General features: G+C 38.0%; 1 protein-coding gene across 1 annotated transcript in view; it reads left to right on the top strand.

The window, feature by feature from the left end:
- LOC136878927 (very long-chain specific acyl-CoA dehydrogenase, mitochondrial) overlaps positions 1-25395 on the top strand; it is a 142638-nt gene that overhangs the window by 111748 nt on the left and 5495 nt on the right. The window contains exons 9-10 of the mRNA XM_067152545.2: positions 10750-10937; positions 16689-16901. Coding sequence (XP_067008646.2) covers positions 10750-10937; positions 16689-16901 — 401 coding nt within the window. The remainder of the gene's footprint in view (positions 1-10749; positions 10938-16688; positions 16902-25395) is intronic.

Here is a 25395-nt window from a genome sequence, read left to right on the forward strand (position 1 = left end):
TGTTAATTAATTTTATGGGAAAGTCAAACTCCATCGTGATGTTCCATAGGCCTTCTCTATGGATTGAATCACATGCTTTGAAGAAATCTATAAAGGGATAGTGAACAGACTACATGTGTTCCCACACCTTATTAATAGTCTTAATTGCAAATATGTTGTCTGTAGTGGATCTGTTTCTACAAAAACCATTTTGATAGTCCCCAATAACATTTTCAGCAAATGGTTTTAAACGCTGTAAAAGAATAAGACAGAATTTTGTAGGCCGTGTTTACAAGAGATATGCCGCGATAATTTTGAAGTTCTTCCTTATCCCCTTCTTTATGAATTGGGACAATAAGTGATTCCTGCCATTCTTTCGGAATAACTTCATTGTGCCATATCCTTAGAATGATCTTATATATGTATTTATGTAATCTTTCTCCACCATATTGAATAAGCTCAGCAGAAATGTTGTCACTACCTGAAGCTTTATTCTTTTTAAAACGTATAATATATTGTAATACCTCTTGATATGATGGCTCTGGTATTTGTTCTTCTGATGGGAAACTAGATGGTTTACCAATACAGGTTGCTGGATTATCACAGTTCAGCAAGGAATCAAAGTATTGCTTACAGTAATTTAATAATTTGTCCTGATGAGCAATTACATCCTTTTTTAATTGTGTTGACAGTTCCATGCATTTGCGAATGTTCCTGTTTCTGTAGTCATTTTGGATTGATTCTATTTGTTGTCTCAGGTAGACTTTTTTCTTTCTACGAATTAATTTACTACATTCTTTCTGTTTTTCTCCATCTACATTGTTATTAGACTTCAGCCACTTATTACACCAAATTGCCACTTCATTAACTGCGTCTTGACATGCCTCATTGAACGATTTCTTTTTCTTACAAACACCTTTTGGTATCACTTTCTTTGCTACTGTTGTCATGATTTGTTTTGCATTATTCAACATTCGTTCACAAACTTTGTCATTTGTTTCATCAATGTCTTCTATAGGATCTTCTCCCAGAATAAATCAAATTTGTTTGCACATACTTTATCTTCAGTTTCTCAGTGTCAACTTTGCATCTTTCCTCAGTCTGTGACTTACAAGAGGTTTTCAACTTAATTTTAACAGAAGAAATTATCATATTCTGATCAGATCCTATCTCAGTTCCTCTGTAAGCTCTGATATCAGTTATGGAGCTTCTATGCATGGTATCAATTAGTACATGATCTATCTGATAGGCAGTCATATTGTCACACAAATACCATGTTTCCTTATGTATTTGTTTATGTGCGAAAGTGGTACTCCACACATTCATGTTTGTGGGTGTAGTGAAATTGATTAGTCTAATGGCATTATCATTGCTTTTGCCACGCAGACTTTCCCTTCCTATTGTTGGCACAAAAATTTCTTCCTTTCCAACTTTTGCATTGAAATCACCCAAAATAATTTTGACATCATGTTTGGGTAATTTAGTCCACAGTTCTAACAAATCCTCATAAAAGGAGTCTTTAACGTGATCATCCTTGTCGTTTGTGGGGGCATAGCAGTTCGCCAGTGATATGTTAAACCATTTAGAATGTACCTTCAAATAGCATAGGCTTTCATTCACATGTTCAAAGGACAGCACTGACATCATTATCATCATCATCATCCTAAACCATCTCCAGTTTCCCGGGTATGGTATATGAGCCTCCTCCATCTCGTCCTGTCCTTGTACCATTCTTCCTCCACCAACTTTTCCCAATCATGACCTCTCAGCAGTACATCGTTCTTAACTAAATCTATCCATTTCCTTTGTGGCCTTCCCATGGCTCATCTTCCTTCTACTTTTCTATCAAATTCCTTCCTTGCAGTTCTGTTTACTGGCATCCTCTTCATGTGACCAAACCACTTCAGTCTTGTTATCTGAATCTTATTGAGGAGAGAATCATCTATTCGTACTTCTTCTCTAATTTTCTCATTCCTAATCCTGTCTTTCCTGGTTTTCTGGATCATAGTGCGTAGGAATTTCATTTCAGCTGCCTGAAGTTTGGAATTATCTCTATTGGTCAGTGTTGTGGTTTCGAGACTGTATGTAAGAATTGGTGTATAATAGGACTTGTACAATGTCATTTTTGTTTTCATGGGTATTTGCTCATCCCAGAGCAGGTGTCTTACCTGGTGGTAAAATTGTGTTGCCTTATTGATTCGATTGTTCACCTCATGTTTTGCTAGGTTGTCATTTGATATAACGCTACCCAAGTATTTGAAAACTGGAACGCTATCCAGTTGTAAGTGCGGCCAGTATCCAGTATTCGGGAGATAGTAGGTTCGAACCCCACTGTCGGCAGCCCTGAAAATGGTTTTCCGTGGTTTCCCATTTTCACACCAGGCAAATGCTGGGGCTGTACCTTAATTAAGGCCACGGCCGCTTCCTTCCCACTCCTAGCCCTTCCCTGTCCCATCGTCGCCATAAGACCTATCTGAGTCGGTGCGACGTAAAGCAACTAGCAAAAAATAGCTATCCAGTTGGGCTTCATTTAACATGACTTTTGGTTCTGCTCCTTCCCCATACACTTTCATCACTACCGTCTTGGTTTTGCTGATGTTTAAACCATATTTCTTAAACTCCTCATTCCAGTTTTGCATTCTCTCTCCCAATTCCTCTTCGAGTCACTCCAGATCGCAACATCATCTGCAAATGTGAAGGCTTTGATATCTCCATGTTCTTTCCTTTTAATAGATTTCATTACTACATCCATTACAATAATAAATAGAAGTGGTGACAATGAGCCGCCCTGCTGCACTCCTCTCTTTGCTTCAAACCAGTCCGACAAACCACATCCTACGTGAATGCAGCTTCTATTCCCACCATACAACATTTTCACTTTGTCTATGAGGCTGTCTCGCACTTGAAGTTCTTTCATGCATTGCCAAATTCTTTCCCTTGGTACACTGTCGTATGCTTTCTCAGTGTCCAAAAATATTAGAAATAAAGGCTTGTTCTTCTCCCAGTATTTTTCCATTAGCATCCTAATTGCAAATATAAGGTCAGTAGTTGACCTTCCTGGTCTGAAACCATACTGCTCTTCTTCCAAAATTGGTTCCACATCTCTGATTCTGGTCTCTATTACTTTTTCCAATATTTTCAGGACATGAGACAGTAGTGTGATACCACGGTAATTAGTACATTTTCGTCGGCTTCCTTTCTTGAACAGAGGTACAATGATGCCCATCTTCCAGTTCTCAGGAATAGTATTTTCCTCCCATATCTTGTTGAGCAGTCTGTAGAGCCATTGGATTCCTGGAATTCCCACTGCTTTCAGCATATCTGCACTTAGTTCATCTATGCCTACTGCCTTTCCTTTCTTCATGCTCTTGAGCACATTTTCAACCTCAAGCCATGTAATTGGTGGTTCAGTTGTGGTTCCTCGACTTGGCTCTCCTCTATCCATTGTTATGTTTTCTGTATCTCCATTCAGCAGCTTTTCGAAGTAGATCTTGAGTTTTTGTTTAATTTCTTCCTCTTCTTGTGCCAGAGTTCCATCATCACGTTCTATTGCCTTTATGGTCTCTTGATCCCTTCGCTTGTTTTTCACTACTCTGTGTAGCAATTTCATATTTCCTCTACTGTCCTCTTCCAGTTTGTCTGCAAACTCATTCCATTTCTTCTCTTTTTCTTCCCTTACAATGTTCTTTACAGCAAGTTTCTTGTTCCTGTATACTCCTTGAAGTCTTTGTATTTCTTGCTCATTTTGTTCTTGTCCCTGTTTTTGTTTTTCCTTGTCCAGTGCCTTCTTTATTTGGTTTCTTTCTTTCACACTGTTTTCACTCTATCATTCCACCATGGTGTCTCCTTTTCTCTTTTGATAGAACTTGTAACTCCACATAGGTTTTTGGCTTCTCCCATAAAGGTGTCTTTGAAGGCCTTCCACTACTGAATTTTGGACACAAAATGCAGTACCAAATTCGTGGGGTCCAGTTTCTTTACCATACTTAAAAGTGTATAATTCTTCATGTCCTGTATACCATTACCTAATAATCTAGTCTCTTGAATTGCAGCAATTCCCACTCTATACTTCTCCAGCTGTTGACTGAGGATTTTGAAGGATCCAGGTTTATACAGGGTTCTGACATTCCAAGTTCCTATTCGTAAAGCTGATTTTCATTGCAGGATCATCATATTTTGATATCTATTCTTATTTATCCGAGGCAAATGTGAGATAATCGTAACAACCTTTTTTTATGCAATCGAGCTGTTAAACCTATGTGCAAACCCCAACCTGGAAGGCCAGAGACTTTTCTGTCAGGGTTGCGATACCTTAGTCGACAGTTTTTGTTTGTTTTTTTGCTTTACATCGTACCGGCACAGATATGTCTTACGGCAGTGATGGGATAGGAAAGGCTTAGGAATGGGAAGGAAGCAGCCGTGGCCTTAATTAAGGTACAGCCCCAACGTTTGCCTGGTGTGAAAATGGGAAACCACGGAAAACCATCTTCAGGGCTGCCGACAGTGGGGCTCGAACTCACTATCTCCCGATTACTGGATACTGGCCGCACTTAAGCGACTGCAGCTATCGAGCTCGGTAGTCTCAGTTTTAAGGCACCAGGTACTCTCACCCTCACCCCTTCTATTAGAATAGGATTTGCTGGTTATAATGTATAGCAGGCGGTCCATCGGCCAAATATTTCTTGAGTTTTAGCAGGTACATTTACTCGACATGGGTGCCTACCCCAAGGTTCTCAACCAGCCGATGCTTGGGATACCCATTCAGGTCTTTAATGGAGTGGTTTCCCATTCCCTTTCCCCATCCTATGCCGTTGGCCATCTAGTGGCTCTTCCGTCTATAGCAGCAGTTTCTCACACCAAGGACAAGAGTGCCCTTACCTCTACCCGCTCATCCGCCCTCGTAGAAGACCGTTGGCATTTGGTAGAAGGTGGTCTTCTTATACCAGGAAATACTCGGTCCCTGCATTCGTTAGCAGGATTTCACCGTCATTGAAACTGAGACCAAAAGGCATTTCCCAGTTTCTCTAGTTCTTTAGAGAGGATCATCATCATCATTATTATTATTTAAAAAATGCATTTGTTGTTATTATTTTTCATTTATTTATTCATTCTGACACCAATATATGTTTGCCAAAGGACACAGAATAGCTCACAATTTGTTTTAAAATAATTGAATTGTAGTTTCTTAAAAACTATCGGTGAACTTCAGAATATTATTATTTAAATACAGCATTTACTTAAATATTTCAAGTACTAACTTTTTTCCCTTTATCTCATTATTCTATAGTGATTTTCGTTAGAATAAAGTTTTATAATCAGACATAGCCATGTGGCCGCTGCATTGTTATGGCTTGTCTCGACTCGCTGGACCTGTTGTTATCATTTCCACTGCCCTGAGTTTTCAACACTTGGAATATATGTGTTAAGGTGGCAACTGAGCTTACCATAACTGAATTTGATACCTTGTTGCTGTTGCTATGCTATTGTTATATGCCTGTCAGCTTCAGTTATTTCAAACCAGCGCAGTGTCACAATCGTAAGAACATCCAACCCAGTCATTGGTGACTTTAGTGTATGCTTGAGAGAATTTATCCTTCCAGTTGTACATTGATGTACACAATTTTTTTATTACTATTATATTTTTCTTGTGAACACAAACATGAATCTAGGAAGTACTTCACCCAGTAGAAAAACTTAATCAAACTGCTCATCAAATAAACTCTCCTTAGGGATGGTATTAATAAGAGAACAAGAAGGATGCTGTAGTAATTTCCTCCAGAGTGCTTGTTCCTCTTCTACCCTCCATCTGCTGTTTTACTCTACAATGTCTGTGGTTTTTCTGTTCCATTCCGATTTCTTGTTTATGTAGCTTTAAGATCATTGAAAATCAAGATGATAGCAATATGTTCCATTGACTTGGACAATACTTCAGCCATTTGCTGCATTGGACTATGACAGTTCGGTGTGATGTGGAAGGTGTGTGCTCAAACCAAGAACAGGCAATATTAATGTGAATTGTGTTAGTGTGATATTAAACCACTAGTAAAAATATATATTAATATGAATTGTGTATGCTGAAGTGGACAAGGACAATCGTGTGTGGTGTGGAAGATGTGTGCTCAAACCAAGATCAGGTAGTACAGTATTAATATGAATTATGTCAGGAAATATAAGTTTTATTTAATTTATGTTTATGGCCCTCATAAGATATAATAACAGTCAAAAGATTTAGGCACTCCATTTCAACCTGACACGTTGATTTGTATTATCAGGAAATACCATGACAAAGATATAATGAAATGCATGTCATAGAGAAAGTAGTACTGTCCAGTAAAACACATTCAGAATACCCTTGTCCACCATCTATATATATAAACATGTCCTGACTGACTGACTGACTAACTGACTGATTCAACATCACAAGCCAAAATACCTGGGCATAAAGAAATGAAATTTTGGGGACACTTGTTTACCAAGTGCTCTCGACGAACACTCCTACTTACCTCTCTTCTAACGTCCGTTTCCTTTCCTCATTCCATGACATTAGTACCCGTTCTGGTTCCCTACTTGAAATTCCACTAAGTCAAACGAATTCCTACAATCATTCCTTTTTAGTTACTGCATCGAGACTCTGGAATACACTCCCAATGGACATTCGGCACCTTACTTTGTCTCATAAATTCAAATCTGCCTGCCGAAAGTTTTTTCTAGGAATATAAAACTGAGTTGTGTGAGTCATTGTGTGTATGTTGTGTGAATGGGTTTTCTTCATTTATTATTATTATTATTAGTATTAGTATCAGTATTAGTACTGTCACACTACTGTACTGATATGTACGCCTTAGTCTTAAAATTATCTGTATGTAGTATTATTTCTTTTTAGAATTTCTATGTCTTACTTTTATGTTTACATTTTCAAATTTTATTGTTTATAGTGGTTAAGTGAAAGAGAGGGCCGTGAGCCCTAACTTCGCCACAAATGTAAGTCAGGAATAAATAAATATATTACAATGTAGGTGTTCACTAAGGAAGGATTTTTGGATATTCTGTTGCTAAGTGGGCAAAAAGGGGGGTGAAAACATTTAAAGTTAGTATGTCTATATCTCAAAAACTTAACAATTCAAAGACGTGAAAATTGGTATCTGGAACCTTCTTTAAAAATAAAGAAACTTTTTGTTTTTGGAAAATCCACATAAAGGACGTATAAATAAGTAAAAAGTGGTTGCAACCTTTTAATGAAGATACCAGTACTTACATCTCAAAAACTGAAGATGTTCCAGACATGAAAATTGGTACATGGAATCTTCTTTAAAAAATACTTCTTTTTTTTTTTTTTGGGAAATCCACTTAAGGGGTTGAAAAGAAGTGAAAAGGGGGGTGAATTTTTAAAATGGGTATATCTCAAAAACTTAACATAATACAGACATAAAAATTGGTTTTTGGAATCTCCTTTAAAAAATAAACATGCATGTTTTTGTTGTCGAAAAATCTACTTAAGGGGTTTAAAGGAAGTGAAAATTGGGTGAATTTTTAAAATGAGTATATCTCGAAAACTTAACATGTTACAGATATAGAAATTGGTATTTTGAATCTAGTGTACTTTCAAAATAAAGAAACACGTATTATTTTGTTCTCAGAAAAAACACTTAAGGGGTTGGGGGGGGGGGGAGTAAAAAGGACTGAAAAAGGTGTTGAATCTTTTAATGGGGATATTTATATCCCAAAAATTGAATATGTTACAGATGTTCATTATTCATTTATAGAAAGGGGAGTTAGGGATTGGAATAACTTACCAAGGGAGATGTTCAATAAATTTCCAATTTCTTTGAAATCATTTAGGAAAAGGCTAGGAAAACAACAGAGATGGAATCTGCCACCTGGGCAACTGCCCTAAATGCAGATCTTCATTGATTGATTGATTGATTGATTGATTGATTGATGTTGAAGTTTGTGTCTGGAATCTGCTGTAAAAATAAAGAAACTTTTTGGATAATCAGTTGGGGTGAGGGTTGAAAAGAATTATTTGTCAGGATATATATATCTCAAAAACTGAATATGTTACAGATGTAAAAAGTGGTATTGGGTTAAAATTTAAAAAACACATTATTTTTGTTTTTGGAAAATCCACTTGAAAAAGTGAAAAATGATATGAATTATTTTTATGATGAACCTATATCTCAAAAAGTAAAGATGTTACAGACGTGAAAATTGGTAGGAGTGAAGATGTTACAGATGAGGAAATAGGTATTTGGAATCTTTTAAAAATAAAGAAACACGCATTTTCTTGTTTTCGACATGATAGAAGATTTTTTCTCACATGTACAGTTCTATGTCACATGCTGCATGATGCCAGCAGCCTGGTCATCTTGGACCCAAAAGGCAGTACCACAAATGTGATGTACAAAGAGGTTCTAGGGTAAATGAAACTCAATTTTTTGTGAGTTTTTATACTTTAGGGATTTTTAGACCACAGTGAGAGTCTGATTGAGCAACCTTGGTCAAAGTGTTTATGGGGATTGCTACACATGCTGCTGTTATTTCTGCACGAAGATCCCCCAGCATAGCCAGCTTTCACAATGTGTCGTACTCTTGTATTATTGTCACACGTGCACATTGTGTAGCCGACCTCCATAGTGACGTAAAATTATCCAAAACCATAACCGAAGAGGCAGGACTTCTAGATGTATGAGGTGTTTGGGATTTTCTATTGTGCACAACACAAATGATAGTGTTTGTATAGAACTTGTCTCAGAGTCGTGTAATTGTCATACACATTGGAAATTCTATTTGAAATTCACACCTCCACTGACATTGAATCGTAGCGACATTTTCAATATTGATATACCACTTTAAAATACACTATAATTCTTCAAAAAACAGCCATGCCTGGCAGTCTTCTTTCACAATCATGTCGCATGATCTTACAGTGATGCAAGTAGTCACATCTGTTGAGAAAACACTATATTATAAATCCTGTTCCCAAAACTTCCTCACCTGTACTTATAACAGATTATCGACCTGTTTGCATACTTTCATCTCTCTCAAAGCCTCTTGAACGCATAGTACATGTGCAATTAACCGACTATTTAAATAAATACAAACTACTTGACCCTTTACAATCAGGTTTCAGGGCCACTGTCCTGCTGAAAGTTACAGGCAACATGAGACGTGCTATGGACGAAAGGCAGGTGACGTTACTTACACTTCTTGATTTTAGCAGCGCTTTTGACACAGTAGATGTAGACGTACTGGTTGCTAAATTGAAATCACTTCACCTTGGACGGACAGCTCTAGAATTCTTTCTCTCATATCTTACGGAATGAAAACAACGCGTAATTCTTCAGAATAGGTGATCCGAATGGGTAATGAAATATTCAGGAGTACCGCAAGGCTCTGTACTTGGACCACTTCTCTTTGTTATCTATATTAACGATACATCGACACGGCGAAGACACTGTAAATACCACTTGTATGCTGACGATCTACAGATCTATTATCGTTCCAAAATTTCAGACATCAATAAAGCAACAGGTTATATGAACTCTGACTTAAATAATATCTGTGCATACGCTCATGAAAACTGTATTTTAATTAATCCATCAAAATCTAAAGCTATTATTGTTGGGCAGACGAAACAAATCAGTGCGGCAAAAAACAAAAACATTCCTTCACTATCTTTATCTGGTAAAATTATTCCGTACAAAAACTCGGTAAGAAATCTTGGTGTAATTATAAACGAGAATCTTAACTGGGGAGAGCACATTTCAAATATCTGTAGAAAAGTGTACGTGTCCCTTCACCCACTAAAATATCATCAAAATATGCTGCCACTAAACATGAGAATTAGGCTTATAGATACTCTTATCCTCCCTATATTTTCCTACTGTGACGTAGTACTAATTGATGCCACGGGAGAACAACTAAACTGATTACAACGTGCTATGAACTTGTGTATTAGATTTATCTTTTCCTTACGCTATGATGTTCATGTTACCCCTTATTATCGACAACTTTCCCTTCTAAAATTTGAACAATATAGAAACCTCCATGTGGCAGTATTAATCTTTCGAGTATTAAAAGAGAATATCCCATACTACTTACCTTCACAACTCAATTTCCTATCCTCTTTCCACCAGCATAACACACGCTCCGGCAGTACACTTGCTATCCCTCTCAGCAGATCAGCAGCATTTAGCCGTTCCTTTGTTGCAAATGGAGCTAGAATATGGAATTTTCTCCCCCACAACATTAGAGCCATAAATTCCTTAAATTCCTTCAAGTTGTCTTGCCGTGAGCATCTCCTCGATGTGTGCCGCCAGGTTGAATGAATCTGGTAGAGTGAATGTGTGTATGAATGTACGTTTACTGTGCTTATGTCATGCAACTTTTAATTTGTAACGATAGTTTTAAGACATGACTAAGAATATTTATAGAGTTTGTTATTTTGTTTCTAGTTTGTAATGGTAGTTTTAGGATAAGATTATAAATATTGCTCTCAGATGTATATTGTTAATGAAGTGTGGTTATGTGTAAGAGAGGACCACGAGTCCTAACTTCACCACTACAAATAAAGGCAAATATAATAATAAGAGTAATATATTACGTACTGTAAAGCTAATTCATTTCAACTTAGACAGCAATACCTTTTTGGCAGATCCTGTATATTTTTTTCTATCATTTATGTCTTGAAATCTTTCCATAATCTTTCACTGTATTCTGTATTTGTTAGAAGAGAGATAATGTATATATTTAATCTTACTTTTCTGTCAGGAATTCAGTATGCTGGAGCACATTTACGTGAACTTCAGAAAGCTTTCAAGAATCCTGCTGCTAATCTGGGCCTGATATTCGAGGAGGCAACAAAGAGGGCAATACGATCTGTTGGGCTCGGAGGTGTGCCCTCCCTTCAGCAATATGTTCACCCCAACCTGGCAGCATCTGCAGGACTTGCAGCTCGGGTGAGTCCACCTCTGCACTCGCTACTGGCTTATTGTAGTGCTAGATCAAGCACTATATGTCAGCTGAATACAGCACAACCAGTCACACTTGGCAGATTTGTAGCACTAGCAGTTACCGATAACCAAGCGAGGTGGCAGGATGTGCTTTCAGTATGGACATGATCTAGAAGAAACCTGTGGTTTTTAGCATAAACTGCTGCAGGTATTTTGTTAACTTGCACTAATGAAAAACAGAATAAAGAAGTGACTTTGGGAGAGTAAGTGTATATGTAGGATGAAGGACAAAGAATGTTTAGTTTCCTCAGTAAAAAGAAAAATCTATCGAAGATAAATTCTCATTTAGAAATTTTTGAAGAATGAATGAGGACTTGTTCCATTTGTTACTTACTATGGTAGAGATTAAGATAGTCATATAGATCCCAGATTATGACAATCTATTTTGATACCTTGTGAAATTTAGTAACTGTTCAGTAATATTTGGGTGAATTTCATCCAAATTTTCTCAAGTACTCTCTTCATTCTATTATGGAAGTTGCTAAGTACTGACATAGCTCGTATAGTTCAAATCCTTCTACTCTGTCATATGGTATGTTTTGTGCTCGGCTGATCTTCGATATTAATCACTGATCCACATGTACCGTGAATTTAGCGTGGATGTGGATGCCAATTTCACTTGGCAGATGTAGCAGGATTATGAGCAAACCTCATATTGCATTTGTGCCACATCACAAAAGCCTGTGTAATGAGAGCATTAGCATCTTTTCTTGAATTTAATATTTACTGTAATTTACTTTCTTTTTGATTATTTTAAATTCTTTTCTTCTTGGGAGAATCTCACTTTGTATGCCCATCCTTTTGCTTCATTTCCCATCTTTATCCAGAGTCATCTTCTCTCACTATGCAACCAACCATGCTTTGGATTTTCTTAAACCCTTACAGTACCATTAGCTGCAAAGGATTTTCACTTCGTGACCAACCATGCTTGGGTTTTCTAAACCCCCACAGTACCTGTGAGAGATTCTCTCTGCCACTGTCGTCAGCCCTGAAAATGGTTTTCCGTGGTTTCCCTTTTTACACCAGGCAAATGCTGGGGTTGTACCTTAATTAAGGCCACGGCCGCTTCCTTCCCACTCCTAGCCCTTTCCTGCCCCATCGTCGCCGTAAGACCTATCTGTAATACCAATATAATGGTCCGTATTGGACACCTTTTCACACCAGGCAAATGCTGGGGCTGTACCTTAATTAAGGCCACAGCCGCTTCCTTCCCACTCCTAGCCCTTTCCTGTCCCATCATCGCCGTAAGACCTATCTGTGTCGGTGCGACGTAAAACAACTAGCAAAAAAAGGGGATTCTCTCACCATGCATCCTACCTTTCTTGGGCTTTTCTAACACCAGCAGTAACTATACGTAGAGGCAAGTTATTTTTGTGAGGTGTGATATTACAGAATAATTCCGATTTATGTTAAACATGGATAACTACCCACTTCATTTCATAGAGGTGTTGAATACAAAAGAACCAAATCACAAAATAACACACAATTAATGTATATCACATGAGCATAGAAATCCACATGGAAATTTTTCTTTCTGTTTTTCTGAGAACAGTGGATTGTATGCATTTTGTAGACCTATTTTTCCTTTTACTATTGTTAGATTAGAAAAAAGTTCAACCTATTCAACTGTCTTCTATTATTGGTAGATGTCACAGCGTCAAGGAATCAATAATTATCTCATATACAATCAATACTGGCATCTCTTCATTCTTCAGCTGTAATACCAGCTTGCCGCAGTTCTATTATTTCTGCATCGTGAGTTTATATAAAGTTACACAAAGTATTTTTCATATTCAAAGACATTATAGTTACAGATTCTATATCATTACTTTCATTTATGACATTGTGTTCAAACTTTAAGTTCATATTAACTTTAGAGTGAAGTGTACATAAAGGAGACGTGGCACTCAGGCTGATGAAACTCAAGTTGAGCGACGAACACTTGGATAGTGATACAGTAGAATTAGATGTTGAAACCAAGTGTCAGTGTTAAAATTTGAGTACTTGAATTTAAAGATGAAAGATTTTACATAAATGAAAGTAATACAGTGAAACCTCGTTAAGATGTTTCTGCAGGGGACAAGGAAAAAGAACGTGTTAATTGAGAAAACGTACTAATGAATATACGAATAAAAACTATCCAGCAGGTATATGGAAACACTAGATAAGTTTTTTTCGATATGTGGGCATTTTACGTCGTGTATCTGCTGGTACATTGAAAACCATAGGCCTATCTACCATTTGTAAAGATGAGAGGAAAGTATTATAAGGCGTGGAAAACACGAGAGAACAAATATGAAAATCTTTTCCAGTGGGGATTATAAAATAACAAGTAAAAAAAAAAAAAAAAGCATCAGACAACAATATTGAAACATGTGCACAGGGGCCAACAAAATTATCAAATATTATTGCGGATCACACTCTTTCTACAACAAATGTTAGAAGAAGCCTTTTATTTTGGAGCAGTGGGTTATTAAACATTATTTTCTGGTCACACTCTTAGACAATCAATTGAAGGTTACACTCAGCCATGTGTAACTGCCAGGAATGACTTTGGCCGCCATTTTGAATCGAACAAAACTTCAACCAACTTGAGCAATCGAGTCGAAATTCGAAGGTGCGAGTTTCAACATTTGCGACCATTGCACGCTTACGCCAGTGAAATTTCTGACAGATTTTAATTTTGTCTTCATTATTAAGGAATTTCACGACATTTTCCGTATCCATAACTAGGCTATCACAAGACAAATGTGCACCACGCTAGTCAATTTCACACGATTATGTTTCTAATCCAGATACAGGCTACCGTATCATGTAAAAAATATTTGCTACAAGTCACTGTACCACTCAACACAAAAAAAAAAATTCTACCTTCTGAACGGAATGCAAAATAAGCCCCAAACCGGCTCACTCTGCTATTCAGCAATCTCGTTGCTAACCGGCAAGCTAAACTGAACATTCCTGAGGCTGACAGCTTGCTCTCAGAAAGTGCAACTTATCCTGTGAAATTCAGGAAGGCCATTTCCCGTAATCACGCAACTGTGGCGACGGCTCTTACCCAAGTTGGAAATCACATTTCTTTCACAAGGTATGACAAATACTGTAACATTTTCAGGGCTAGGAAAAATGTGATCGTACTAAGCAGTAATAGCGAAAATTTGTGACGCGATAAGTGAGGTATTTTTATATAGAATTAATACGATGAGAATCGGTACTTCGAATTTACGATGTGCCAAGTGGGAAAATGAGTTAACGAGGAACGCAGTAATGAGGTTTCACTGTATATTGTTATGCAAGTTCTGCAACTGGCATGTGGTGCACAAACTGAGACACACGTGTACGGCTCTTACCCAAGGTGGAAATCACATTTCTTTCACAAGGTATGAGAAATACTGTAACATTTTCAGGACTGTTACTCAGGTGGCAGTTTTCCTGTCAGCTGTTTACCTACTCCTTTCTTGAATGATTTCAAAGAAATAATAATATTCTATGCTTCATGCTCCAGCTGTAATACCAGTGTGAATGCTTGCCGCAGTTCTATTATTTCTGCATTGCGAGTTTTTACAAAGTTACACAAAGTATTTTTCATATTCAAAGACATTATAGTTACAGATTCTATATCATTACTTTAATTTATAACATTGTGTTCAACCTTTAAGTTTATATTAACTTGAGAGTGAAGTGTACATAAAGGAGATGTGGCACTTAGGCTAATGAAACGCAAGTTGAGCGTCAAATACTTGGATAGTGATACAGTAGAATTATTATTATTATTATTGACGGCATAAAACCATGTTACATAGTTGCTAATCTGTAACTAAGACATGTTTACATAAGGCATAAAAAGGAAGTTGGTAATGTAAATATCAAATTATCTCATTATACAGTATTATGACAAATGGGCTAGGTTACTGAAGGATTATGATTTAGTACATTTAATTTTCTAGCTTTTTTTCATAAGGTGAGAGTGTGAACATTCAAATAGATCTATATCCAACTTATTTACATTTTACATTTCTCGTCATTACTTGCAGTGCACTATGGAAAGCATAGTTTGTTCTGTGCCAGTTTGTTGCAAAAGGCTGCTCCTTTAATGTTTTATATCTAGGAGGAATGTAAAGGTTCACTTTCTCCAATAATTCAGAACAATTTATATGCAGATGGTCTAATTTATAAATGAAACTAATATCGAAGTTCTCACATCTTTCCTGAAGAGATTTTTAATTCCCGATAGTTTCCCAATTCTTTATATTCTATGCAGTCGAATGGGATACCAATTCTGTAAGAATAAATACGTAAAAATTTATGTTGGAACGACTCTATCCTAGATATCGAAACAGTATGGTTAGGAATCTATATCTTAGTGCAATATTCTAATAATGACCATAGTAATGTTACATATAGGGCGTTTAAAAGTGAGCAAATTGGAAAACTCTGGAATACCTTGTTTTGCAGTCAAGTCTTTGCAAGGATTTTTTACATACTTGTTCAATGTGATCGCTGAAGTTCAGGGTATTCCCCCTTGCAGTGGCTCCCTATCCTAAACCATATCTCTCCACCAAAGGTGCTCTTATTCAAGAATATCATAAGATATTTCACTATCAACAACTGCCCATCCGTTGAATCTGTTTGATATGTGCTGCGATGTTCCTGGTTTCTGCATGGAGCTCTTGAATGGCTCGTGTGAGGAGGTTCCAGTTTTGTTCGGTCATTGTCTGTGATGTGTATATCTGGTTCACCAAACTTCTGTCTGGCTCCATGGCTAAATGGGTAGTGTGCTAGCCTGTGGTCCAGAGGGTCCCGGGTTTAATTCCTGGCCGGGTTGGTGATTTTAAACTACCTTGGTTAATTCTGATAGCTCATTAGAATTCATAATTCACAGATGCGCAGGTCGCCTACACGGCACCAGCTTGAAAGACCTACCTGCACCAGGCCTCTTCAGAGGCCATACACCATTATTATACTGAACTTCTCATTTGAAAAATCAAAATTTATCAAAAACTGAAATGAAAAAAATCTTGCCTATACCTATGAGGAATTTTCTCACTATATGATCAACCATGATTGGGTTTCTCTATTTCTGCAAAGGATTCTTCCACTATGCAACCAAGCACATTTTGGTTTCTCTAAGCCCCTACACTACCTATGATGGATTCTTTCACCATGCAATTAACCATACTTGCAATTTTCTGGCAAAATTCTAGATTTACGTTAATCTCAATTCTTTTTGTATAGGTGTATTGTATTGCTATTGATTGCAGCTTAGTGTCACTTTTTTTCTATTTCTCCAGTTTCTATCTTGATTGCTGTATGAAATGAGTGAAAGTTACTTGTGTGAATTTGTGTGTAAATTATTGCATTTTTCTGTGTTTGTTACCTTAATTTCCTGTTGTATAGATGTACTTTATTCATGTTGACCATCATTTACTGCTGGTGTTGTAACTACACATTGCAATTTTTTTTCTGTTTTTCTTATTTTATGTATTTGAATGCTTATGAAATGTGTGAAAATTATATTGGTCTTCGTTAATGTGTGTTAGTGAGAGGAAATCCCTCACACATGAACAACCATGCATCCACCCCTGGATTAAATCTCCTTTATTCTGATAATTTGCACATGGCTTTGAAGGAAGTGTCCCTATGGTTCCATTAAGATGGATCCTATAAACCTTGCATGTTATGACGTTTTTGTTATAGAGCATTGCTGCTTTTGGTACGGCCGTAGAGTCAACACTTGTGAAATACGGCCAAAATGTTGTAGAAGAGCAGTTTGTTTTGAACCGTCTGGCTAATGCAGCTATTGACACATATGCAATGGTCGTGGTGTTGTCCCGTGCCTCCAGGACGCTGAAGAATTCTCTTCCGACTTCAGCTCATGAGCAACACATGACTGAAGTATGGTGCAGTGAGGTATGTATGACAATTATATACCTTTCAGTGTACCAGTAGTACTGTAACCGTACGAAAGTGCGATCCCCAAATTTTAGGTTAAGAAATTTCATAATATAATTTGTAATGTTAAAGTCATGAAAATCATGTAATTTTGTTTATTTAGAATGTAAAAACGTAATATTATAAGAAGAATTTGTAGTTAGGGAATATTGCATATGTGCATCATTATATTTTGTATAAATTTCCGTTTGGGTAAGTCTGTAAATATGGCCTAGCCGTAAGGATTGTGCAACCGGGAAAACAGCGACTATATCGGGAAGGACGGTTGAAGTCAGTTGAATATTTTTGCAACAAGGTGGCTTGGAAACATGGGGTACGGCCAGGTAGTATAGGCTGAAGATTGGAGTGGATCAATGTGGATGTACGTGAGTGGACGTTCGATGTCACATCAGACGCACAATAGCCAATACAAGGGCTTTGTTTTAAGCAAGGTTGGGTTGACTGAGTGACGTGTAAAGAAGTGCCTGTGAGAGCGTTGCTACTAGTAAACTTTTCAGGACGCTATAACCACGCGCAGCAAGCCTATGTAAGTATGTACGCGTGTGCGGCAATTCATTCGGACTCTGATTCTGTTTCTGATTGTGTTTGTGTTCTTGATTCTGTGTGTTTCTCACTCGGACCGGCGCACGGGAATTACTTTGCACAGATTCCTAGGCGATGCTCTATTGTTCTTAAGTATATTTTACCTACGGAGTGAGCACGCTAAATATCGCTGATGCTACGAGTTTCTGGTGGCCATTATGTAAAAGACGCTACTAAGTGTTTATTTGTAATTCCAACTCTGTATAATAATTAGACTATAATTCTTCTACAAGACATTGTACAGTGGATTTGGTGATGCGTACCGAATCTACATTCGGTAGTGGATGTGTGGTTGTGCACAGAGCTAATTCCTGGTAAAGGAAATCGTCAGCCGAGTATGCAGTTTCAGTTGGAGAAACGTGAGGCGTCACACTAACCTGTGCGGCGGTCGGGAAGGACTCAAGACGTCGATGAAGAAGTGTGTAAATAAGGTCAGGGATGCTCTTCGTAAAGAAGGTTGCAAATGGAAATTCTAAGTTCCCATGGAGGGAATTAGATATTTTTCCACCAATAGAGCATCTCAAAAATCAGATCAACAATTAGATGTATGGCTTTTCAGGCGTTTGCTCTATTAACCAGCGTTTCGTCTTAGGTCCGACACTAGACTCTTCAGAGTGGGATGTGTCATGTATATCTAATGAAAGTAATGATTTTGTTGGTGGTAGTAGTGTGTATATTTGCCTTTGTAAATGACAAACGAGTAAGTCTCGTCAAGTCATGATTTTGTTGGTGGTAGTAGTGTGTATATTTGCCTTTGTAAACGACAAACGAGTAGGTCTCGTCAAGTCATGATTTTGTTGTTGGTAGTAGTGTGTATATTTGCCTTTGTGAACGACAAACGAGTAGGTCTCGTCAAGTAATGATTTTGTTGTTGGTAGTAATGTGTATTATTGCCTTTGTAAACGACAAACGAGTAGGTCTCGTCAAGTCATGGTTTTGTTGTTGGTAGTAGTGTGTATATTTGCCTTTGTAAACGACAAACGAATAGGTCTTGTCAAGTAATGATTTATGTTGGTCATTGTTGTTTGTAAGTTGCCTTTGTGGACGGCAATCAGGAGTGGATCTCATCAAAGTGATGATTATTGTGGTATTTATTATATATTTATTATTATTTTGGGAGTAAAGTCATGGAATGAAACTTGCAGTAAATCTTTTTATCAGTGGAGTGAGGACGAACCTGGCATGCTACCCACATCTAATTTCAGGGGTAAACAAATAAGGTTATAAAGTAAGTCTGGAGCTTCGTCAGCCTGATGACCGTCGCCTTGGGAGAGGGAGTTGCTCATTGCTCTACATAGTTATATATTACTGTAATTGTTTTACAGGTGGCGCCCAGTCTTGGTATTTATACTTATTTTACTCACTGTTTATTCATTTCATATTTTCAATAGCTTGCAGTAATTACAGTACTGCCCGATACTGTTGTAGATGACAAGGTGGAAAGCAGTTAGTTAACTTGGTGGAATTTAACTTCACCATATAGCTATATCAAGCCTGTCAAAAAAATGAGTGAACTTTGAAAATACTGTGCAGTTACGAAGTCTAGGCGTTTGCCAGCAAGTGCTCTGTATAGTGATATCCTTCCTAAATGTCTAGCCATTTGCTGCGCATTTCTGAAACAATTACCGTAGTTTTCCAGATGTGCCAACTCTCCTGATTTAAGCAAGAGATTCCTGATTTTTCGTCCTTCCTTCCCGATCGCCAGGAACAATCCCCTAATTTTGAGGGCAGTTTCAGTCATTTTTATATTTTAAAATCCTGCACCATTCCTCATTCTATCAATAGATGACAGAGTTTGGCTGATTGATAGTTCTATTAATTACTACCGGAGGGCAGTACAGGGCAGAGTGGCTGACTAAGGTCTATATATAGTAGACTTTGTGGCTAACGACAAAGCAGCACAATCTCTTCCGGCAAAAATAGCAAGTAGTAGTCTCAAGTGAGTAACACTAACCTCGAAAGTGGCACGCCACAGGTGTCTACCTGGGACAGGACCTCCGTTAATGCTCATGTTAAGAGAAAACATCACGTAGTAATGCTTCTTGGTTTATGTCTTAATTAATTTTTGACCAAAATGTCAAAAAAATATGATACAGAGTTTCAAAGTATTTATGGTGATACCTCGTTAGTGCGTTCCTTATCATGTTTTTCCGCTTAGCATGTCATAAATTCAGAGTTCCGTTTCTCATCGTATTAAATCTGTATATAAATAACTCGCTTATTGTGTTACAAATTTTTGCTATTACTGCTTAGTATGATCTCATTTTTCCTAGCCTGAAAATGTTATTTGTCATCCCTTGTGAAATAAACGTGATTTCCAACTTGGGTCATAGATGTCGCCATAGCTGCATGATAACAGGAATGGGCCTTGAATTCCTGAATTTCATAGGTTAAGTTGCACCTTCGTGGAGCAAGCCGTTAGCCTCAGGGATGTTCAGTTTTGCTTGCCGGTTAGCAGCAAGATTGCTGAAAAACATTGAGCCTGTTTTAGCTTGTATTTTGCATTCCATTCAGAAGTTAGAAATTTGTTTTGTGTAGAGTGGTACAGTAAAGTGTAGCAAATATCTGTCACATGATATGGTAGCCTATATCTGGATTAGGAACATAATCATGTGAAACTGACTAGCGTGTTGCATATTTGTCTTGTGATAGCCAAGTTATGGAATGAGTTAGCTGGAAAATTTATAATGCCCAATAATGGACCATTTATATTGGTATTATAAATTTACTCATTTGGGACAAATATTTCAAGTTCCCTATGGGAATCAACATCTATATCATCTGGTGGCCAAGCAGGCATCAATTTTTGGTAATGAGACAAAGTCTCTCATAGTGCATTGGCACTGCCGGTGGCTCCAAATAGCCTACGCAGTGACCTCCATGGTATGCACTAGCCATGCTCTTCGTACGTGTGCTATTTACCAAGTGATGAGCCCAACTTAGCACACTCGGGCAGAACGCTGGCAACCAGGAATGAGTTAGCTGAAAAATTGTTGTTGTTGCTATTTTGCTTTACGTCGCACCAACACAGATACGTCTTATGGCGACGATGGGATAGGAAAGGCCTAGGAATTGGAAGGAAGCGGCCATGACCTTAATTAAGGTACAGCCCCAGCATTTGCCTGGTGTGAAAATGGGAAACCACAGAAAACCGTCTTCAGGGCTGCCAACAGTGGGGCTCGAACCCACTATCTCCCGATTACTGGATACTGGCCGCACTTAAGCGACTGCAGCTATCGAGCTTGGTAGCTGGAAAATTTATGATGTCCAATAATGGACCATTTATATTGGTATTACACATGTTCTCATGTGTTCGGTGTTTAATTACACCTTTTAGTACACATGTTATTTTATAAGCCCCAGCAGAAAAGGTTTTCCTATTTGTTATAGCGTGTTTTCCACACCTTTTAACACTTTCCTCTCATCTTTAGAAATTGTAGGTATTATTTTCATTGTACCCGCGGATATATGATGTAAAATGTCACGTTGGAAAAAGTTGTGTCTAATGTTTCCATATCCCTGTTATAGTTTTTATTCGTATATTCAGTAGTATGTTTCCTCACTTAACACATTCTTTTTCCTTGTCTTCTGCAGAAAAGTCTTAATGACGTTTTACTGTGTAAAGAAGAGTTTCCTTGTTTGAGGGAGTCAACGAAGGGACCACCTTTCATGTTTTGTACCATCTGTAGGTGTGATTTTTCAGTGACGCATGGCAGGAAGTGCAATATACTCAAATATGTGCCAACTATGAAACATAAGGAGAGTGTCCATTGTGTACAACTGAATTGGAAACTTGACATTTCTCATGTAAATGTAAACAGCTATCATTACAGAAGTATACTTGGAAGAAAGGGAGAAAATTGTATCACACTTGCAGGCAAATGCATTTTCTATTGCTACTGAGTGATTTCAAATGTCAAGCCTTCCTTCAATGAAATTTAGAGTTGTCTACTCTCTGCACCTAATTTACGTAGAAGGGGATGCTACTGGAGGTAACATTGTCAATTTTTTGTTCTCAGCTTTACAGGAATTCTGGATTCCATTAAAATCTGCCTAGCTCTTGGTGCTGATAATGTTCTAGTAATGGTAGGATTAAAGAATGGTATGGCAGGATTTAAAGCAGAAAACGAGTAACATGATCTCTGTAGGCTACTCTTGTCACCTAATTCATCCTGCTGCAGAGAGGGGTGTGGCATATTTGGCTGTAAATGTAGATGAAAGTATAATTGATATATTTTATTATCTTGAAAGGAGTGCAGAGACGAAAGAAAAGTTCAGAGAATTTCATATTCACACAACACATCAGGAAAATTCTGAAGCATGTGCCTGCTCAATGGATATTGTTGGGAAGGTGTTGAGAGAGGATTTTACAGCAGTGGGGCTCTTTAGTTACTTCATTCAGAAGGAAAATTGTGAGTAAGAATTCTCAGATGGGAACCTTGAAAACTTACAAAATTCCTGAGCTCAATCTAAGTGCAGATGTCTTGTTCATCTGAAAAAGTGAAGCATTGTCATAATATTTCACGACACTCCTCAGTTTAAAGGAAAACCCTGTCATAACTTTTGCCAAAAGTAATTGAAACTACTGATGACACTATGAGCCAGGCTTTGTCACATGAAGAACAACTGTTCATGTGTGTTTCAAGTTCTATAGATTTCTTTGAGAATCTTTGAGCTCTTCAGTCAGATGTGCTGCACTATCACTTCTTGAGATGAATTTTGGAGGAATTGTTGTGAAACCATACATTACTAAAAATTCCTCCTCTCTCCTTGTTGTGGATTAACATACTCCATCAAATCAAAAGGATGATTGTGATCTGATCATAGGCAACTCTATGTTTGCCTTCTTGAACACTTTGAAGTCAGAGGAAAAGTGTATTCTTTAAGTATTTTAGAAAGTATTTCTCTTCATCATGTGACTATATAAAATACACAAAATTCCATTCAAAAATGGAAGTTTAAGTGAATGGAAATACTTCTGCTCTAAGTAAGGCATAATCTTTTAGCCTTAGATTTTTCATAAACAAGTTTCTGAACATTCTAATTAGTGAAAAAGAATACTTAGATAAAGCAATTGATACTCTACACCCTCAGTTCTGTAACTTTCAGCTGGAATGAACAGATTTTGCAAAAGGGGAATTGATGTTCAGTGAGCATTGGTAGACCAGATTAAATCAGCTGATGCTGTACTAAAATATGACAAACTCTCTGAGCTGATGCTTGCTCTTCTATCAATTTCACATAGCAGTGTAGGATGGAAGAGGAATTTTAGCAGATTTGTTTGTGGGTTACTGTAGTCACGTCCTAGTTTGTGAAACATGGGCAACGGCTGAGTGGCCTAGTAAGTGGTTTTGAGAGTCGGAATACCAGTTGCTATGGAATGGGAGTGGGCATCTCGGACATATTCTGAGTCATGGCCCACCTTGTGCTCAGGTGGCTACGACTATACAATTCACCGGTGGTCCATAACCCGCTAGAAGAGAGATCCTCACTTGGACTACGTCCAAGTAGGGTAGCATCCTGCTTCATGAATTTACTGATTTCAGAACATTTCAAGCATGCCTTGGACCTATGGAAGTAACGGAGTCCCACTCCCATTTGACAGGCGAGGAACTCCTTAGAAACAACTTGGCGAACAAAATGGAATTCGATGGGGAGCTATCAATATTAAAGGGGCTTATGGAAGAAAGAAAGTAGAACTGGCTAAGTCAGCAATGAAGATGCATCTGGATGTGCTAGGAGTAACTGATATTCGAAAGGGGAGATAACGAGGAAGAGATAGATTATAAAGTGTACTTGACGAGTGTTAGAAAGGGAAGGGCAGAGTCTGGGATAGGGCTCTTTATCAGGAATACCATTGCACGCAACATAGTTCCTGTTAGGCACGTAAATGAGCAAATGATGTGGGCAGAATTGTCAGTTGGAGGAATTAGGACTAGAATTGTCTCCGTGTATTCACCATGTGAGGGTGCAGATGAGGATGAAGTTGACAAGTTTTATGAAGCATTGAGTGACATCGTCGTCAGGGTCAACAGCAAGGATAGAATAGTGCTAATGGGCGATTTCAATGCGAGAGTTGGGAATAGAACTGAAGGATATGAAAGGGTGATTGGTAAATGTGGGGCAGATAAGGAAGTTAATGAGAATGGGAAGCGTTTGCTGGACTTCTGTGCTAGTATGGGTTTAGCAGTTACGAATACATTCTTCAAGCATAAGGCTATTCACCGCTACACATGGGAGGCTAGAGGTACCAGATCCATAATAGACTATATCTTAACAGACTTCGAATTCAGGAAATCTGTTAGGAATGTACGAGTTTTCTGCGGATTTTTTGATGATACAGACCACTATCTGATCTGTAGTGAACTAAGTATCTCTAGGCCTAGGGTAGAGAAAGTGAAATCTGTCTGCAAACGAATAAGGGTAGAAAATCTCCAGGACAAGGAAATTAGACAGAAGGACATGGATATGATTAGTGAGAAGTTTCGAACAGTAGACAGTAAGCAGGTTCAGGATATGGAAAGTGAATGGGTGGCATACAGGTTTGCTGTAGTAGAAACAGCGAGGGAATGCCTAGGAACAACTGTGTGTAAAGATGGGAAAAGGTGAACATCTTGGTGGAATGATGAAGTGAGAGCAGCTTGTAAACGTCAAAAGAAGGCTTATCAGAAATGGCTCCAAAGAAGGGCCGAGGCAGACAGGGATTTGTACGTAGATGAAAGAAACAGAGCAAAACAAATAGTTGTTGAATCCAAAAAGAAGTCATGGGAAGATTTTGGTAACAACTTGGAAAGGCTAGGTCAAGGAGCAGGGGAAACCTTTCTGGCCAGTAATAAAGAATCTTAGGAAGGGAGGGAAAAAGGAAATGAACAGTGTTTTGAGTAATTCAGGTGAACTCATAGATCCCAGGAAATCAGCCTGGTGGTGTTGCGAACAGCCAAGCTCATGGGGAGGAGGAAAATGGTGAAATTATGCCTGAGGAAGTGGAAAGGATGGTAAATAAACTCCATTGTCATAAGGCAGCAGGAATAGATGAAATTAGACCTGAAATGGAAGTATAGTGGGAAGGCAGGGATGAAATGGCTTCATAGAGTAGTAAAATTAGCATAGAGTGTTGGTAAGGTACCTTCAGATTGGACAAAAGCAGTAATTGCACCTATCTATAAGGAAGGGAACAGGAAGGATTGCAACAACTATTGAGGTATCTCATTGATTAGTATACCAGGCAAAGTATTCACTGGCATCTTGGAAGGGAGGGTGCGATCAGTCGTTGAGAGGAAGTTGGATGAAAACCAGTGTGGTTTCAGACCACAGAGAGGCTTGTCAGGATCAGATTTTCAGTATGTGCCAGGTAATTGGAAAATGCTACGAGAGGAATAGGCAGTTGTGTTTGTTTTGTAAATCTAGAGAAAGCATATGACAGGGTACCGAGGGAAAAGATGTTCACTATACTGGGCGACTATGGAATTAAAGGTAGATATTTAAAAGCAATCAAAGGCATTTATGTTGACAATTGGGCTTCAGTGAGAATTGATGGTAGAATGAGTTCTTGGTTCAGGGTACTTACAGGGGTTAGACAAGGCTGTAATCTTTCACCTTTGCTGTTCGTAGTTTACATGGATCATCTGCTGAAAGGTATAAAATGGCAGGGAGGGATTCAGTTAGGTGGAACTGTAGTAAGCAGTTTGGCCTATGGTGATGATTTGGTCTTAATGGCAGATTGTGCCGAAACCTGCAGTCTAATATCTTGGAACTTGAAAATAGGTGTAATGAGTATGGTATGAAAATTAGCCTCTCGAAGACTAAATTGATGTCAGTAGGTAAGAAATTCAACAGAATTGAATGTCAGTTTAGTGATTCAAAGCTAGAA

Source organism: Anabrus simplex, chromosome 8 (assembly GCF_040414725.1).
Source record: "Anabrus simplex isolate iqAnaSimp1 chromosome 8, ASM4041472v1, whole genome shotgun sequence".
Classification (NCBI taxonomy): Eukaryota; Metazoa; Arthropoda; class Insecta; order Orthoptera; family Tettigoniidae; genus Anabrus; species Anabrus simplex.